This window comes from Gossypium hirsutum, chromosome A06 (genome assembly GCF_007990345.1).
Source record: "Gossypium hirsutum isolate 1008001.06 chromosome A06, Gossypium_hirsutum_v2.1, whole genome shotgun sequence".
Classification (NCBI taxonomy): Eukaryota; Viridiplantae; Streptophyta; class Magnoliopsida; order Malvales; family Malvaceae; genus Gossypium; species Gossypium hirsutum.
The window spans coordinates 32,555,355-32,575,235 of NC_053429.1; the positions used below are offsets into that span (position 1 = coordinate 32,555,355).

General features: G+C 32.4%; 1 protein-coding gene across 1 annotated transcript; it reads right to left on the reverse strand.

Annotated features, from left to right (window-relative positions):
* Positions 1 to 12,763: 12,763 nt before the first annotated feature.
* On the reverse strand, positions 12,764 to 18,488 carry LOC107897096 (homeobox-leucine zipper protein ATHB-8). Its single transcript, XM_016822437.2, has 19 exons — positions 17,954 to 18,488; positions 17,621 to 17,845; positions 17,358 to 17,517; positions 17,054 to 17,154; positions 16,849 to 16,939; positions 16,341 to 16,436; positions 16,141 to 16,254; positions 15,955 to 16,038; positions 15,705 to 15,860; positions 15,540 to 15,614; positions 15,338 to 15,444; positions 15,054 to 15,246; positions 14,657 to 14,842; positions 14,502 to 14,579; positions 14,257 to 14,391; positions 13,850 to 14,172; positions 13,626 to 13,725; positions 13,321 to 13,470; positions 12,764 to 13,174 (listed from the first exon to the last, which is right to left on the reverse strand). Exons 2-19 carry the CDS (start codon positions 17,836 to 17,838, stop codon positions 13,028 to 13,030), a joined length of 2,514 nt encoding a protein of 837 aa, XP_016677926.1. The 5' UTR covers positions 17,839 to 17,845; positions 17,954 to 18,488; the 3' UTR covers positions 12,764 to 13,027.
* Positions 18,489 to 19,881: the final 1,393 nt, after the last annotated feature.

The following is a 19,881-nucleotide window of genomic DNA, read 5'->3' on the forward strand; positions in this document are numbered from 1 at the left end:
TCACTCTAACCTTGTTTCATAAAAATTCAAATATCTCCTCATATGAGATTCCTTTCCTTACACTATTTCCTTTATCTGAAAGTAGACTCAATAAGATTTAATTTCATATTTTACTCAGCCTCTAACTCAATTTCCACTATTTTTGGTGGATTTTCAAAGTCAGACTGCTGGTATTGTACTAATCTGTCTTAGTGCATCACAAATTTGTCACAGAAATTATTCTCATAAATATCACTCATTCATTTGCACTCTTATCACAAGTCCATTTCATTTCACATGGAAAACTCATGCTCATGAGTTTTGAGTACGTACTTGTGCTATCTCTTAGCACTACCACTCATCTAAACATGACAATCATATACATCATACTAGTATCATCTAAACATAGATGAGTTTATCATTTCAAGTATTTCCATTCCATTTCTCATATTAATTCCCGTTGAATTCCTAGAAATCTCGATGGATATCACATTTATCGTCAAGTCATGCAAGAGATCATTTCAAGTACGTACTCCCGTGAACCTCACTCATTACGACGGGATTACCAGTCCAGGCTAAATCCCCCGTATCATAACTCACAGAGTGCTGTCGGGATTACCAGTCTAGGTTAAATCCCTTACAATGACATACACTCTCATAAGTTTGGATCTGAATTATCAATCTAGGATAAATTTAGTCCTTAATCGGATTACCTGTCCGTGTTAAATCCTTAATGCACCTATATTCTTCAGGAGGCTCGATCACTTGAGGAACACCCATCCGGGTTAGATCCTTTCTATATTGAGATCAACGGATTATCTGTCCAGGCTAAATCCTTTCTATATTGAGATCAACGGGTTACCTGTCCGGGCTAAATTCTTTTCTACAACACATGCAGGATCTCATGTCATGTAAATCTTTCCATCGGATATCCCTTTTTATTCAACCGAGATTTTTTCTTTTCATCAAGCATATCAATATGGATAGATGATCATGCAATGTACATTCAATTCAACACATTTTCATGTTTATTTGGGCATTAGTCCATACAACCAAAAATAACATATCACCTAGTTTTCATACAAACTTATTCATTTCAATTAAAATGTCAATTTCCATCAAATGTCCATTAACATCAAATTCAATACAATCATAGCAAGATATATTTCATGTATAACCATAATTAACATGAATAATATGCTTATTAAATCACTCAAACTTACCTCGAATACGGAAACGACAAAATTATCATTTTAGCCTAAAACTTGTATTTTCCCGATTTAAGCCTGAATCTCAATTTTCTTGATCTATCATTTCAAATATAGCCTATTTAGGACTCACATTATTCAAATGGACTCAAAATCATATTTTGGAAAAATTATATTTTTGGCCCTAAACTTTATTGAAATTACACTTTTTCCCCTAGGCTCGTAAAATGATTTTTATTCAATTTTCCCATTCTATAAGCCTGGCCGAACCATTTTCATAACTATAGCAAACTAAAATTCTCACCATAACACCCTTTTATACCATTTTTACAACTTTTACAAAACAGTACTTTTGGACATTTTCGTCAAAAATCGCTCAGTAAAAATTGTTTATTTAACACCCAACACTCATTTTCTACCATTATACATCAAAATGCATGCATGTCACACATGGGTAAATTTTTAAACATGAACTCTAGCTCAATTAATGGTAGAAATAGATAGATCTTGTTACGGGGATTGCAAAAACATAAAAATCATTAAAAACGGGGATAGAATGGACTTACAATTGAGCTTGGAAGCTTGAAAAATCCTAGCCATGGTTTCTCCATGCAGGTTTTAGCCAAGAGGTTGAAGATGGACAAAATTTGGCTTTTAATTTTGTTTTTAATTTTGTTTTTAATTCACTTTAATAACTAAATGACTAAAATGCCCTTAAATGAAAAACTTTGAAAACATGTCTAACCATGTCCATTTTTGTCCACCAACTTAACCAATGGTCTAATTACCATATAAGGACCTCCAACTTAAAATTTCATAACAATTGGACACCTTTAGCATGTAGAACTCAACTTTTTCATTTTTTATGATTTAGTCCTTTTAACTAAATTGAGTGTCCAAACGTCAAAATTTTTGAACAAAATTTTCACAAAATCATCCCGTGAAATTGTAGACCATAAAAATATAATAAAAATAAATTTTCTTATGTCGGTTTTGTGGTCCCAAAATCATTGTTCCGACTAGGCCTAAATTGGGATGTTACAAGATTGCTAAGTTCTCAAGTACTTATGCTAACACCTTATATTCTTCCTGTAACACCCCCAACCTGGCCTAGGAGTTTGGCTAAGTCAAATGCATTACATTCGATCACCGAAGTGATCCCATAAAGCCATTCTTTTTACTTTGAGTGAAAATCACTTTTTAGTTTTTAGGAAAAAAAACATTCTTTAATTTAAACCGAATTTACCTAGTAATTTAATTACAATAATATTAATATTAATGCGAGATTTTGAAGAAAAAAAATGGTTCAGGTTTTGAGGAAAAATTTATTCAAAACTTTCAATATTTTATAGAGCAGCGAAAATCAAAAGATAGTTTTCTAAACCGAATGACATGCAAATATTAGAGTAATATTTAAATGTCATGCATAAATAAAGTAACAAATTTCAAACCTAAGATTTATAAAAACAAGAAAGTACTAAATAATTACAAACTCAAAATAAATGATTAAGGAAAATTTTAAATAAAACCTAATAGTAGAACTTAAATAAAAAAATGGCTTTCTAATCCAAGGGTCCTCCGATGCCGATTCGGATCCTTTTTTTGATTTACCTGAAAGGTAAGGAAATGAGGGAATGAGCTTACAACTACTCAGTGTGAGACTAATCTTAAATCATTATATATAATCAATTGAATAATAAAATATTTAATTCATAGCATAATAATAATTTAGGCATAATAAGAGGAACATATAATAAATCAATACATATACAAAATATAATTATTATGAACATGCAATAAATCAATACATATAATAAATTGAACCGCCCTCAAGTATTGCTCGACACACCATCTCACAAAACACATAACAATAACTGGCCATCCCGAATTTGATTTCCGTCGATGATGGTCATTCACTAGTCACTTGTGACGATGTCTATTACTACCACCCCAGTTTGGTCCAATTTTGATGGTGTTTTAAAACGACCATCCCGTTTTATCCAGTTTAGATGGTATTGCACATAAACTATCATCACGGTTAACCTAGTTTGGTGGCTTTTTAGCTTACCATCCTAGCTTATCCATTTTGGATGACATTTTTGCCTACTTTGTGCAATACTAACTTTCGGTGTGGACTTAAATTGCCATTGTCTCCAAAGGAACTCCTCTGTCCTCCATTCCCAATTTAATGTAATATGCACATATACTTATCATATCATACTCGTTATCAAAATTTGATACTATGCTTATTTAGCACATTTATTGTCACAAATTATTATCAAATGCCATGCAATCATGTATTCAATTAATCTCACATATACACATATATTTGGTGTGTGTACAAAGAATAACAATGATACATATACAAGGGTTCGCATAAAGCATATGTATAGTTTGCACATAGCATGTATAGGGTTCGAATAATTAAATACCTATAACTCACCTATTAAGCAGTTAAGGTTCCCATATAATTTCTATGGGTTCACATATAACTTTTACGTGTTTACATTACAATTTCTAAAGTATTCGCATGATATTTCCTCTAGGTTCGCATATTATATTGTTCACATAACAACTCTTTTAATTTCCTAACACTACAATTAATCACACGTAATGTTTTAAGTTTAGATCCCAAACCTGTTTTGAAGACTTAAAAACCTTAGCTTTAGAGAGATTGATGATCTACTCGAGAAAAGAGAGATGGTTTTAAATTCCTTGATTGAAAACCGATTTATCAATGGAAGAGAAAAAGAAAGAACCCAAGAATTTGAAAGAATTTTGCAATATGAGTTTTGAAGGAAAAATAGAGAATAAATAGAAGGAATAAGCAATTTGAATTCTAGTAAGCATAAGAAGATAAAAAAAACTATGGAATTTTATTTCTATTTAAATTTTAAATAATAATAAGATATGAATTCTATTAAGGATTGGAGTGAATTTCTAAGGGTTAGAAACATTTGGGTATTCTGCAATTTTCCAAAGCTAGAAGTTGGTCGAATTAAAAGAAAAGCAAAAGGGGGAGACGCAACTCAAACACAAGTTTAATGAGAGGGTTGGCACCTTAACTAATGGGCTATTGCCCAATTCTTGTTTGATTTTTACGCTTAATTATTCTTATTGCTTCTTGCTGGAAAGGAGGCTTGTCCATTTTTCAAAATAAAAGGGAAAGATAAGATTTGAACCTAGGATCACAAGAAGAACAGGGGAGTACTTTACCATTTAAACTATATCTTATTTCATGTTTACTTTAGTCAATTAATTGTACATATCTATTTAGGGCTCAACTTACCTATTCTCTATTACTTTATATAATTACTCAATTTTTTTTCTAGTTTATTTAACTATTATAGTTTTTTTAATACTCCCCTATTTTAGTTCATATATAATTATTAATACACATAGTCTGGACTCACTATTAATATTTTATTTCACCTCTTTTTCGATTAGGTCCTAATTCAATTAAAACTTACTATTTCCAAATTAAACCTCATAATCAAGTTTCGTTCTAATAAAATCTGTTTATATTATAAGTTTCGTTCTAATAAAATCTGATTATATTATCTTAATAATTTAATTAATTTTTATTTTATATTTTTTTACCTTAATTTTTTTATATTCGTTTCAACCCCATAATTTTGTAACCTAATTAATATAACTCCCTATATTTTGAGATGTGACACTTCCTTTCATGCAACTCATTTCTTAGTTTTCCTATCTTACAGAAAGAACTAGAAAAGAAGATAGAAGTACAAAAGAAAAATGAATATCAGTATGAAAAATTCTTTCTATATATAGTCTTTCCACCACCGCTTCCCTTAATCTCAAGTCAATCAGTATTATTAACACCTTTAATCATAATGTTTCCCACTAACAGAAACTCTTAGTTCTAATTTGATGAAACTAAATTTAAAATCTAACTATTTACCCAACCAGCCCGTAAAGTTCACATAATTACATTAGAACCTGCTTAAATAGAAAATTTTCCAATTAAGTACTCAAAATTTCAAATTTTTCAAACCTTTAATATTTCCGGGTGTGACAAATAGTATTTTTTAAATAGAGAATTAGAAGAAGAAATTTATATAAAACAACTTGAAGGTTGTGTTGTTTTAGGTCTAGAATTTAAAGTTTGTAAACTTCTCAAATCCTTATTTGGTTTAAAACAAGCTCTTAAACAATGACATGATAAATTTGATCAAACTTTAGTAAACGATGGTTTGTCCTTTGTTGAAGTTGATAAATGTGTTTATACAAAGTTTGTTAATAGTGATTGTATAATAATATATTTATATGTTGATGATATGTGGATCTTTAATACTAATTATGAGTTAATACTCAAGATAAAAAGGTATCTTGCTTCCAAATTTGACATGAAAGATATGGGGGAAGAAAATGTTACATTGGATGTCAAAATCACAAAGAAATGTAATAGTTTGATGCTATCACAAGAACATTATGTTGAGAAACTTCTAAATAAGTTTGGACACTTTGATGTCATATTAGTGGGTCCTCCTAATGATAATAGCTCTCAATTGGAAAAATAAATAAATGTGAGCCTATTACTCAATCAAAATATGCACAAACTATTAGAAGTCTAACTCATTTAATAAATGTATGTCGACTAAGCAAAACTCAAATCATAAGCAATCACTACTATAGTTAGACATGTGAAATATATAGAGACTATCGTGAATTATGGCATCTTATTTAGTGGGTTTCCCACTATATTAGAAAGATACAATGATGCTTACTAGATTTCAAATTCAGATGAATAAAATCCATTAGTGGTTATATATTCACCCTTGGTGGTGGTGCAATATTTTAGAGATCAGCCAAACTATTATAGCAAAATTTATCATGAAGTCTGAGTTTCTTGCTTTGGAATCAACTGGTAATAAGCCTGAGTCGTTGAAAAACTTCTTAACAAATATTCCATTGGGCACAAAGCTAATAGCTTTTGTGTCTGTGCATTGTGATTGCCAATCAGCAATAGCCATTTTAAAGAGTAAAACTTACAATGGAAAAAATAAACTTATTCATCTAAGACATTATGTGATTAAGCAAATACAAAATGGAGTAATATCAATTGTTTATGTGAAGTCAAAGTTGATTTTGGTCGATCCTTTCACTAAACCCTTGGGAAAGAAACTAATAAATGAAACATTGAGGGGAATGGGACTATTGTGAAAGGATGAGGTCAAAAATGATGGAAACCAAACTATATGATTGGAGGTCCATGAATTAGGTTCATATGGGTAAGAACGAAGTCATTAGTAGACCTGTTAAGCATTATAATATTATGTCTCTCCTATGATGCAAATAGTGCTAAAACAAAAACTACATGAATGGTGAGGATGAGTAAAAAATCTTAATCAAATCCATATCATTTATAGGGAGTGTATTGATATACAGAATACACTTGATGGATTGATCTGTACAGTGTGAAGTAGGACCGCTTCAATGAGATTTATGACAGAATTTCTAGAGCACTCATGAAAGCCAGGCACGCGCATGACCTATTAGCACACAACCACGCTAAAGAACGAATCATAGATATAATGTGATAAATGGAAATGTTAGTTTTACATAATGAATAATTGGTACATACAAAATTGTTTCACCAATTATTTAATAAATTATATCTCATTTGTCAAAAGTTCTAGTTCATAGTTTAAAGGATACCAAGATTATTGCATTATATAAAATTCTTTCATAATTCTTTGAAATATGTGAGGGATTGTTAGGAGCTTTTAAGTATTTCAAAGAATTCCACAATCCCAAATCCTTTAAAGAAACCTCCTAAGATGATGTTTTATAGCATTGCTTTACATTGGACCTACAATAGTTAAAACAAGAAGATGGACACGTGCGCACTAAAGGTGAGCCCAAAAGGTCGATTCAAATTAAATAGGCCAATTTCCCCTGCGTATGATACTAGGCTCAAGTATGGTTTTGCACTTCTAACTCAATCAAGTTCTAATATATTTCCTCTTTTCTTCCAACACTATGTTTTCCTCTCCTCTCTTGACACTCTTTGTTTTTTTAAAGCTTTTTTCTCCCTCTTTCTAGTTTAGTATTTAATTAATTAGTTCTTCATGCTCTCTATTTTCCAACGATTGACAAAAAAGGTTGTTGAATCTTGGGGGAAGCACTACACGACGAAATATCCTTAAGGAAAGTATCCAACACGTCTCAAGTTAATCAACTCATATTCTTGGTTCCTTAAATTGATGAATATTTTACAACATTTTCCACACGTTTAGTATATGAGTTAGCAATAAACTAATTACAATTGGTAATTTTTAACTACTCACATTACTTGTTTCTGGTAAAGAGAAGGAAATTTTTTCACTTATTTTGAAGAGTTCTTATTTTTTTACAAAAGTTTTTATTCATTCTTCTACTTTCAATTTTTTTTTGAACATTAATCTCATTTTAGGTTTTTATTATTATTTTTTATACAATACCTAGAACTAGTCATAACCCCTCCTCCCCAACCCTTAAATAGGAAGATGTTATGCTTCAATGCACTCGAATTCACGTCTTCCTACACTGACAACAATATTAATGTCAATCGAGTTAAAAGTCAATCGAATTAAAACTCAATCGATTTCTATTTTCAGATTTAAATATGTACTAATTATTTTTTATTTTATATCTAGCTATTTTAATAGCTATGTATAAAATATATTTTTTTACAGTAATAGATTCTTAGTGAACTTTATATGTAGTAAGTCCAAAAAGAACTTTATATATAAAGTAAACTACGTCATAATGTCTTGGCCAAAAAGGGAAAAAAAACTAATACCGTAAACTTTAATTTAAGTATATGAATCTAATTATATATCACTTTTTATTACTGATAAAACCATGCAATACAAGTATATTACATACATACACATCAGCAACACGAGAGAAGATGGGTTTCCTCTTTTAAGTGTCATTGTTGTTCTATCTTCGTCTGCAATTTGTGTTGTTAGGGTTGGCAGCCTAGGATGGGACCATTTTAATAAGCTCCTATTCTCATGATGTGCATGCAAATCAGTCTATCCATTTTTAAAAAAAATATTTTTCTAACTTTTTTGTTGAAAAAAGTATATTATCTCACTTTCCTCACTAATCTATCCCTTATCCATTTACAGTTGGGTGCATGCACAAATCTATTGCACCATAAAATAATATTACTTGATATGGAAGTGTTGATACAAGATGTCGCGTCGGAGGTTGGAGGAGAATTACACAATGCGTTGAATGACGCAAATGATTGTTTAGCAATGGAGTGAAAGCTTGGAGTCTTCTTAATGATGGAAAAGATCGCACCTTCTAGACCAATGTCATACTATGTAGGGTGAGTTGGAGGGTGATGAAGAGCTCCATTAACATGTAATGGGATGTACCGAGTTATACTTTGGTAATAGAATTATGGGGTTTTTATTGCACGTAAATTTGAATGTAATAACAGTCATCTTTGGATAAATATTAATATAATTTAACGGGAGTTTATATGATAAATAAGTAAACTTTTCAATTAAAAGAATATTTATATGGACGAACTCTTTCTTAATGAAAGTGGTTAACATAATGAGATATCACGGATGGATGATTTAGATGTAACATGAAGCAATAGTACTATATTACTCTACAAGTTGATATGAAGAAAGGTTTTGTTTTAAAATAAGAATTGATGGATAGAAATGCTTCCACGCCTGCCTCTCTCTATATAAAACCTTGCAAGCATTGAATCCAATGGCAATGTATATTATATAAAAATTAGACAGTGAAGGGTGCTCGTGAATCCTCACGGGATTGCAATATTCCACACCTTCTTCAAACAGCCAAAACAGTCTCAATATGGATTAGCCATCTTTTTATTTTAATAATATGCACGTCCTTCCTCCTCGTGCATGTATTCTCCCCCCCCCCCGGGGCCCGGCCCGGCTCCCCAAATAACATTTGACATCGCTATCTTCCCCTTTCCAAATCTCAGCACAACCATTTCCCTCCTAGTGGTACAATTTGCTAATTAATTTATCAGGTTATGATGAGAAAAGAAGTGATTCAATCTAAAAAAGAAATACAGGGAAATTAGATTACAGATATTTTAGACCGTAAAGTGTAAAATTGAACAGCTACACGCTCTATATATAGTCTTCCAATTCAAAACTCTCCTCACTCTTCTCTTTTCTATTTTTATTTTTATTTTCCTTTGATAGCAAATTTCCAAACCATTAAAGAATTGTCAAATTAATCCCTTCTCAGTCATGGTATGTTATATTACAATTATACATATATTGATAATTATTTACTTCTTATTAGAACTATCAGTTAGATAAGTGAAGTTGGTTTTCGCCATATTCATTTTGAATCAATTTTAACTTTTTAAATAATTTCAAGTTTAAATTGTTTCGAGTTCGAATTATTTTTAACTCAGATGATTTGAATTTAAATTTTTTGATTTTCAAATGAAATTATTATAAATTTAAATCATTTTAGTTTTAATCATGATTAAAATCATTTTAAGTTGATGAATTCACAAACTAACTCACTTTTTAATTGAAATTTATAATTGAAATTTAAATTAATCAAGATCAAGTAAGAGTTCAAATTTCTTCTTCTTATAAGTACATTCAAAGCTTAATCTTCCGCAGAATACTGAGCAAAGGCATCTCAGAAAGGTGGTATCTGATGTTACTTTGGAAATGGAGAGGTATATAAATACAGCATCTTCTTCAACAGAAATTGACGATGAGGTGAAGCAAGCCGAATGCGAATGTTGTGGGCTCGAAGAGGATTGCACCGCCGATTACATCAGGAGAGTGAAGGGTCGGCATTGCGGGAAATGGGTGTGCGGGCTGTGCTCGGAAGCTGTGAACGAAAGGCTGTACCGAAGTCCCATGGTCGGCATGGAAGAGGCAGTGAGGTGTCAAAGGGAGTTTTGCCAGAGATTCAACAGCACCACGCGGCTCAATCCCAAGCTGTCCCTCACTTGCGCCATGAGGGATATAGCTAAAAGAAGCAACCAGAATCGAAGCTCCAACACACCAAATAAGATTGGCAGAAGCAATAGCTGTGTCCCCAAGATCAATCTTAATAACCACTCACTGGTTTAAACACCTTCCTTCCTTACACAATGCTTTTAAACTTATCAACTATAATAGTACCGTCAATAAATCATATATGGGTATATTTTTAAAAATTTTGGATTTTATTTTATTATAATTTACTTACTAAATTATACATCCTTGATCAATCAAGTATAATTTCTTATTATATCTTACTTTTTGTGTTTATTTTTTACATACATAAATAAATTATTTTATATTTTACACATTCCAAAGGGGGTTTACATATATATATATATATATCCTTCCTATTAATGCACATTTAATAGTATCAATTTTGTTGAAAATTACTAAACCTTGCATATCTAGAAAACTTTAACATGTAATTTCCTTTTCTGGTGAATATAATTAGTAAGAGATAGGAGGGGTTTAAGGATGGTTTAAAAATACCACAAAGTGATTTTTAAGTAATTGACTTGAGTTTAAACTTTTGAATCGAGGAGTGCTTTCATTTCTGACTCAAATAATATTAAACTGTAAAATAGAGAAAATATAGTATATTGTGGGTCAGTGACTTATAGGATGTAAATGCATTAAAAAAAACTTATGGTTAGGAATGGGAACCGGATGATTTTCACTTATAACTACTTGAAATTGTCTTCTCCCAAATGATTTCCTCTATCTTAATTCGAAATTTTACAAAATATTTATATTATGCTGATTTTATAAAATTAAATCATATAAAAGTAAGAAATGGTAATAAATATATATATATCAAGGGGGTTACCTAAACTCAATTCTCACATAACTTCAAATTTTTGAATGCAGCCTACCCTAACCCGAATTCAGAAAATAAAACTAACCCCATAGGATTGGAAAATTGTACTGTCTGCTTACCTCAGTTTTGATATAATTTCTTTTTCCGAGCATAAAGCTCAGCAAAGTGGAACCTTTTCTCTTTTTCTCTTTACTACTTATGGGGTTAGGATTTTAAAACAAATTTAATGGGCTTCGCTACTCACACATCCCATTTTGTTTTATATTTTAACATTTATATTCATATTTAATTTTTGCTTTTCAGATTTAAAATTGTAATTCTAATTATTATTTTTATTAAAATTCTCTACTTAAATTTATTGACGTGAAATTTTAAAATTAAAAAAATTAGCTTCGCAATAAAATAATAATAATGTTGATGCTATAAACGTGGGAACACACTTTTGGAATAAGGGCAAATGAGTATGTTTTAGGATCACGTATATGGCTTGCCTGCATGTAAGAAAATGATAGCTGCTAAAAATGCCTGCCTTTTTACACTTTAGCCTCGCATTCCTACATTTTCTGCTTTTTGCTTTCGCACTTAACAGCAATGGTCAAACCATGTTATTCTTTTATGTAATCATTAATTCTTCATATATGTATGTATTGCCTTTGTATATGTTCAGGCAAATTCTTTGGTTTCCACTTTCCAACCATGGCAGGACCTGGCCATAACGATGCAGGTTTTTAAAATTTTTGAATCATTCTAGGGTTGAAGTCAATATTCTTCGAGTCCTTGCAGATTACTATCACTTCAAATTTTAGTTATTTAAAGTTATATTTTCCAATTGTTTTGAGTTTGTGGTTGGTTGAATTTGGATTGTTAACTTTTTCTTTTCTTTTTTTAATACAACACTTAAAATTATTCATAACTTTTCATTAACCCTTAAATAAGAGAGTAAACAATACCATTAATGTCAACTAAGTTAAAATTTAGACGACTAAATTGTTAACCTTTATAATTGAATCATAATGGATTAGATTTATATTCAATTGATTAATTGTATTTTCATATTCTAATTAAAATTGAGAGGTCTACTCAACCACCACCCACTTAAAACAGTTCATGTGTTAGCCAATTATGTTATAGGTCAAATTATATTATTATTCTCAGTATTATGTGTAAGTAGTAAATTTAGTTCTTATATTTTAAAATTAGTTATTTTTAGTCCTTATACTTTTTAAATTGATCAATTTAGTTCTGGTGTTTTTTGTTTAAATCTAAAATTTCAGTCATAATATAAATCATAACATTTAAATCTATTTAGTTAAATTTCATTAGTAGTCCTTGACCATGCAGAAGTTTGTATATTTAATCCATATTCTTCATTTTGATCATTCTTAGCTTATATACTTTTCAAATTTTGAAAATTTTTGCAAACAATAATTGTTAAATTCATTAATTAGCTTTTTTTATAAGTAAAATGTAAATTTAGTAAGTTAACATGATAATATTTTTAATACATAAGATAATATTATGAAAATAACAAATGTTTTGGTTATGATAAAATTTGAAAATTACATCAACTAATAATAACCAAATTAAATATGGAGCATGGTGTACAATTGCAAGAAAGGAAACTAGGTTTCTGATATCAAAAAATGAGCTTTGGTTGATTTAGGGTGAGAAAACATAGCAAATTAATGAAAGTAGACGTCATAGGACATAGAGCTTTGTTAATGATTGTACCTGCATGAACCAACTGAACTAAGCTGTCCATTGCTCAACGCCATGATTAACTTACAATAGTGATCGATCAATTAAGGAGGGAGCAAATACAAAAAAACGGGGTAAACCGAAATCTAGGCCCTCCATACCATTTTGATTCGATATCCTTGTAAAACAGTATCATACCACTTCAAAGGTTTCTCCAAACTACAGAAGTCTTGGGAAAAAAATGGAAAGGGAGCATCTTCTGATCTAGGTTGATATCTAAATCCTATTTTCTCTTAGAATTTTCATACAAAAGACCAGTTGATGAAAGTGAAACAGATACAATGAGCATTTTCTTCATCATTTACCACTTTCCATGCAACGGCTCTCTCGTACGAGACTGGCCTCCCCATGCTTGATAAGCAGATACCACCTTGAAGGCACATAAAACCCTGATCGACCCGAACACAGAGCATAAATGAATCAATCATATATTTTTTGCATTGGTTTCCTTTAGATATTCCAGATATTTAATGCATTCGATTGTTATTTTTTGCGCTTATAATTCAACATTCATTTCAAAGAACATGTATCATACCTGCTGCATTACTTGTGGGAACTCAGTAAATAGGGTTTTTCGTCCGTTCTCATCGAAAATTTTCTCCAAACTAATGTCTTGAAGTGATACCAAAGTTGTTTCGAGCATGTCAAGTCCCGCTTGATTTGCAAATGTGAAAACTGGTAGTGCCTACATATATATTACCAATAATCAATTGTAGCCAACTAAAGCAGAAAAGCAGCTAGGCATAAGGAGACTCGTATTCATGTGTTACAGGGAAGGCTAAACCTGGGACAAGGCTAACATATAACTTGATTCAAAGACATGATCCTTTGACTAAATACCTTCAAAGAGCAGCACAAAACCGCATCTGTGTGATGCCAAAGCACTTTTAGAATGGATTCACTTCCTTCATGTTTGAGCAGTTCGTCCCCCATATAGCACCTGTGAAGAGATAAACAATCCGAAATATTTCGGTTAACACAAATCCAAATGGCATAAATAATGTTAACAACAAAGCATTACATGTGAAACGGAAAGGAATAAGACATGGATTTGACTGACAAACCTATAGCTTTGACAAATCCAGCGAGCAAGTGTTTGTGCTTCATGAGTACCAGGGGGTGACCCTAAACCTGCATGAGAACCGAAGAAGGAAGGAGAGAGTGCTAATGCTACCCTTTGAACCGAGGCAATAATACTCCGGACGTATTGTCGAGCCATGATTGCCACATTCTCTTGAAGTTGCATCTCATATACAAACTGAAATGCTATTGTCATCACAGACTTTGTGCTCCCACGACTAGATTTATCACCAGTTGCTCGGTTTCCAGCAACTCCAACTTCAAGCGTAGAGGCAAGATCAAGTGTACGATTTGGACTGGATGCATCCTAAATTAGATTTATATATTTATCTGGTAAGAAACTAAAAATAAAATAAAATATAATATAATGAAAGAATCTTAGAACACTAACCATTCCAGAATCAAGGGGGATGATGCGGAAACCAGAGGGGATAATAGGCGCATCCTCAGAGAATGAGCCATCAATGGGAGCAAAGATTAGTTCAGCACAGGTGCTGACTGCATTCTCATCAACTCCAGTACAAAGCTGATAGATTCATACAAGGAAAAACATAAATGAACAGTGTTAAATGAGAACTAAACGCTGTAAAATAACACCGGTTGGAGGATAGTTGGTGAAACTTTACACTTAAGTACCTGCAAGAGGAAGATATCACTTGGCATGATCATGTCCTGATAGTGGCCCACATTTTCGAGCTTAACAACCTCCATGAACTGTAACAAACAAGTGATAGTGATTTTAAGGATACATTTAATCAATTGATGCCAAAATTCGGTATAATATCACTTACCTCTTCATGCTCAATTGTGTGAGCCAATGGAAGAATGACTTGACCCCCAAAACTTCCCCCTCGAGGCACCGGCAAGCTACACGGTCCAGCTTTGACAGCAGCAGCAGAGTAAGCATCAATACCACTGTCTGCCCACTCTGATCGATGTTCCCGCAAGAATCTGAGAAGTATTGCTGGCGGCACATTCTACAAAAAGAATGAAAGCATCGGTTTATAGAAATAAAATTTTGTTTGACAAGAGTAAAAGTTGAGAAAGCTATAAGATGGTTCATTATACCACAAATTTAATATCGAGGCCATCGTCACAACATTGGGAAGAAAAAACAGTTTTTCATTGTTTAGTATTTGTAAATCTTCTGATGTAATTGATATGCTTGTAACACATCTAGAAACTGACCTGTAATAACATGGATGCTTTGGCACATAGAACCGCATTTCCCATTGAAGGAAATCCATTACTATAAGAAAAATTTATGTCCATCATCTTTCCTGGAGATGAGTTCACAAGGAGGGTAACGTCATCAATGCCGTCACTTTCCAGCATCGACCATCCTTCATCAGTAAACCCATTAACAGCCTCATTAAATCCCCTGGAGAATAGAACATGTTAGACTGCCATCGATTAAGAATCTACCTACACTGACATAGATGGTGAATTACTGAAGAGAAGAATGAACATACTTGCTCAATTTGTGACTAAGTGCACGCAGAGCTGCAGGTCTTCTCCCCCAGCCAGTAACATTTGGCTGAGATATTTCCTGAGAAATCTGCCTCAAATGACGCAAAGCCTGCGCTAATGCCACGGTTATACCATGAGACATTTAGTGTCTTGGTTTAGCTCCTAGCTCTACATTCAAAGAAAAGATGCAAGGAATAGTCTTACCGCCATTGTTGTCTTCTGAGCAAGCAAAGTTGAGGACTCGTAAAGGGGCCGCAACACTTCAGGAACACTCCAAGGCTACATATAAGCAAGAAGAAATTTGAAACCGTTGCCTTGTACAATAAAAAGTTTCTATGTTTCAAAACGGAAGCAAGGAGATTTATATACCTCCAAATCCATGTGATCAACTATGTGAATGATGGAACCACCCCCTTCACAAGGTCTAATCAGGTAACCACTAGGCAGCAATTCCACTCTCACAAAATTTACTGCTGGCGGCATGCTTGGACCATTTTGAGTGTTGTTAAGTGATCTTTCACATACCTAAGCACCATATCATTATTATAATAGTCGGGCTATAACAAATTTCTGACAACATAAAGGCAAATAAATAATAAAAGCTCCGTGGGAAACATACCACAAGACTACCATCCTCCATAACAGATGTGTAGCGCAGCAACCAGAAGTCGCGAGCTGGTGCCAATGTTGTAGGCGCGTAGAGCTAAAAGAAGGCAACCAAAATTTGAAACTTTTACCATAAGCTATTGCACCATTAATTCAAACCTTCAGTTGCAAATTTAAAGCGGGAAAAATGATAGTCTACCTGCATATAAAGCAGTTCAATGGTTCCACCATTAGCAGTGGACAACATGTTTATAACATCCACAGCTCGGCAATCACGGTACCATGAAGGACGATCTTTAAGGATTTCAGCAACCTACAGGGGAAAAAACACCATTAATTCCACCAAATTTGAACAAAAAAAAAAAGTCCCTCTCGCCAGAAAGCAAACAAAAAACTTACTCTTGTAGGATCTAGTCCCACAAGTCCACATGCACGTGCTGCAACTCCAGTGCAACCATGAGAAATAGCAACGATTCCAATGGAATCCGGACCAGGCTGCATAGATAAGAATTGATATTAGTATATGAAAAAGGGCAAGCATTGAAGACAATTACTACTACTCAAACAAGAAAGTTTTGGGATCCCTCTTTTGCTAATTACCATATTCATATTGGATTACTATTAATTCAAGTAATGTTGCTCCATAAAGGGAAAATAAACAGGAAACACCAAATTCAACTAATGAAAAGATTAACAAATAGTAAAGGGAAACAGAAAATATCACTATATTAGTAACCAATGGAGAAAGTAGGATAATGAAGGGTTCCCTAGATATTGACATAGCAGGCATGGACTTGAAGGTTGCTTAGAAGATTAGCAAGGTATTTTACTTTATTATAGATATTATCGATAACATAAAGCATAATGAAAGATAATGACATAAGAGAGAAAGAGAGAGAGCCGTAACCTTCATCCCAGGCATTTGGACCCACTCCACAGCAGTTCCAGTGGCCTTTGAAAGAAACTCTGTTAAAGTTTCCTCTGCAATGGACAAAAGTCTGGAAAACCATACAAAATCACATAAGCAATAGGGCAACAAACAATTAAAGGTTTAATTTTATAGAAAAACTAGAAAAGAAAGGGACACAAACAGCAAAGGTATTCCCACTAACCCTGCAGGGCTGGCATCCTTTGGAGGATGCTGAGGAGTCAAATGGTGTTGACCACTCGTCACCGCCGAGTCACAGCTTGTATCTGTGGTGGCAAGGGTCGTCTGCAAAACACAACCACCGCAATTAACTCCAACCATATGCATATTACCTAATAATACTAAAAAGTCAAAGCAGATCAAAGACTAGCAAGAAAAGGGTTCAATTATTATGATAAGGATTTTTATATTATACATTGAAGACAAGATTTTAAATACTTCATATAGGCCATGGACTGTGAAAAGAAAGGGAAGATGAAGATTCTTACATTTTGAGTCTGTTGGCGGAAATAGCTGTTTTCATAAACAAGGTGAGAAACTTGCTTTTGTAACCTATCATTCTCCTCCATTAACAGTTTATTCATAGCAGTCAACTTCCTATTCACAGCTTGGAGGCGTGATGCCTCTTTCCTTTGTTTTTCTCTACATCTGTTTATAAAAAGCAAACAAAATTCAAACCCCCTCCCCCCCAAAGTCAGCAACCAGTAAAAAAGGTTGGAATATTAGATGGTTAGATGTTGGGGTTACGGACCTGCGATTTTGGAACCAAACTTTGATCTGTTTAGGCTCGATGTTGGAGAGGATGGGGCACTCACGAATGAGCTGTTGGCGACGCATGGAGCTTGGCTTGGGGCACTCATGGTAAAGCCGTTCTAAAGCTTCCACTTGCTCCGGCGTGTACCTCACATACTTGCCATTATCCATAGCTATCTTGGTCCCTTCTTTGCAGGCTGAGGTCGCCGCCATCATCTCGTCTCTATGCCCCATCAAAACAAAACATACATACATATTTATGTATATCAAAAGCATACGTATAGAACATATAGTAGTAAAAATTGGAATAATGGATTAAGTTTAATTATACCGTTCAATCTCTGGGGAACCTTGAAAACACAAAGATTACAGGCGAAAGACCTCAAAAATCCATCAAAAAATCTCTACTTTGGGGTTACTTCAGCTTTGGGGATTTTGTCTAGAAATGAAGGAAGATCTTTGTATAACGAAACCTTTGAAACATGTCCAAAAGAAAACATCAAAAACAGCTGTCTTTGTTGTCGGTCTGGGTCTGGGCAAGTAATCTTAAATATATGAAGATGGGGGTTTTCTTTGTTTTTTTAAGGCAAAAATGAAGGAAAAGAAACAGGGTGAGGAAAAAAAGAGAAAGGGATTGATTTTGATATTGGGATTGATTGAGAAGGGAAAGAATGGTGTGGTATTAAAAAGGCATGAAAAAAAAGAACTTTAAAAGAAGAGAGACTCCTTAATACCAGACAGAATATCAGACTTTGTTTGGTTTTCACATCATAATCATAACACTGTTCCATTTCTCTAATTTTTGCCTCTTTTTTTTTCAACTTTTGCAGTTTTAAGCGAAGTTCTTTTTTCTTGTTTCTTTTGCCGCTGCAAGTAAACTAAATTTTGATAGCTTTATCTATTTTTATCATATTTCATATTTGGTCAAATTTCGATTTTCAGCTCTGTACTATAATTATTTTGATATTTAGTCCTTTTTGTGTTTTGTTTAATGATTTTTTATATCTAGATCATATGTTTATTTATACTATTTATTAAGTTTCTAATTGGTTAGTGTCACCCATCAACTAATACCAACTCGACAGAAGAAAATCTAGTGGGACTGATAGGGGCCATAGCCCCCTAAAATGGAAAATTATTATTTAGGCTCTATAAATTTTTTTAAAATTTTAAATTAATAAAGATAAAATTATACTTTGACTCCCTTAAAATTATAAAAATTTGATTTAATCTTTTAAAAATTATAAAGATATAGACTATAAAAAATTAAAATTTCATTCGACCCCCTAAAAAATTATTTTAGCTTCGCCCTTGCAACTCGATTAGAAATTTATCAAAAAAATCATTTTATTTTTAAGCTAGATTATACAATTAAGTGGGGTTTTTTTATCTTTTTATATTTTTATAAATTGATTGTTTTTATATAAGTTTCATTTTCTATTATATATTAGTTTTAAGTATGCACTTACAGTTTTCATATAGAGCGTGTGATAGAATTTTTTAATATAGACATTATAAATTCAAATTTTGCAAATTAGTTATTTTTATTATTTCATTATTTAGAAAAGAAATTAACTCAATCTTATGAAATGGATTATTTATACATTTTCACTTCGTTTATTAACATAATTTTATATTTAAGCATTATATTAATAACAAGAGAAGGAAAAGGACTGAATCCCCTAATTGAGTATAGTAAGAAGAGACCAATACTTTAATCTTCGTATTTTATGTTTTAATTTATTATAAATTTTGATAATTAATAATTTAATTTTTTATGTGTTTTGGTGTGTAAAATATGCAAACAACTGTTGTACATTGGGGAAAAAAAAGAAACTATAGTATAATGGAGGATGGATTCACAGTCTCAGTTTCAGCGAGTGTTCATCCACTTCGTTTTGGACGAAATTACCCTCTATGTATTCTATAACGTATTATGCATGCATGCCAACTTGAAATTAAGATTATTTTCTTAAAAATAAATTTCACTTCAATAACAGTCGTGATTTAATGGCAAGGAGAAGTTTACGAGGGTTCAGGTTTGAAATATTTAAATTTCACTATACCTATTCAGATTTATTTTAATTTAAATAAAAGAAACAATTAAATGCATGGGTTGACATTTGGGAAAAAACAAGAGAAGCAAAATAATGAAGGAATTTGCATGCGGCCTCCATTTCTCATAACATATCACCACCTTTTCTCTCTCGTCATCCCCTTATATTGTGACATAATAATTATTAAATGGGTCCTCTCTAA

Coding starts and splice junctions, on each gene's coding strand:
- LOC107897096 (XM_016822437.2), bottom strand. CDS start 17,838: ATGATGGCGGCGACCTCAGCCTGCAAAGAAGGGACCAAGATAGCTATG. Junction 15,247..15,337: donor CTTAGTCACAAATTGAGCAA/GTATGTTCATTC, acceptor TCTATTCTCCAG/GGGATTTAATGAGGCTGTTA. Junction 14,173..14,256: donor TCCCCCTTGATTCTGGAATG/GTTAGTGTTCTA, acceptor AATCTAATTTAG/GATGCATCCAGTCCAAATCG.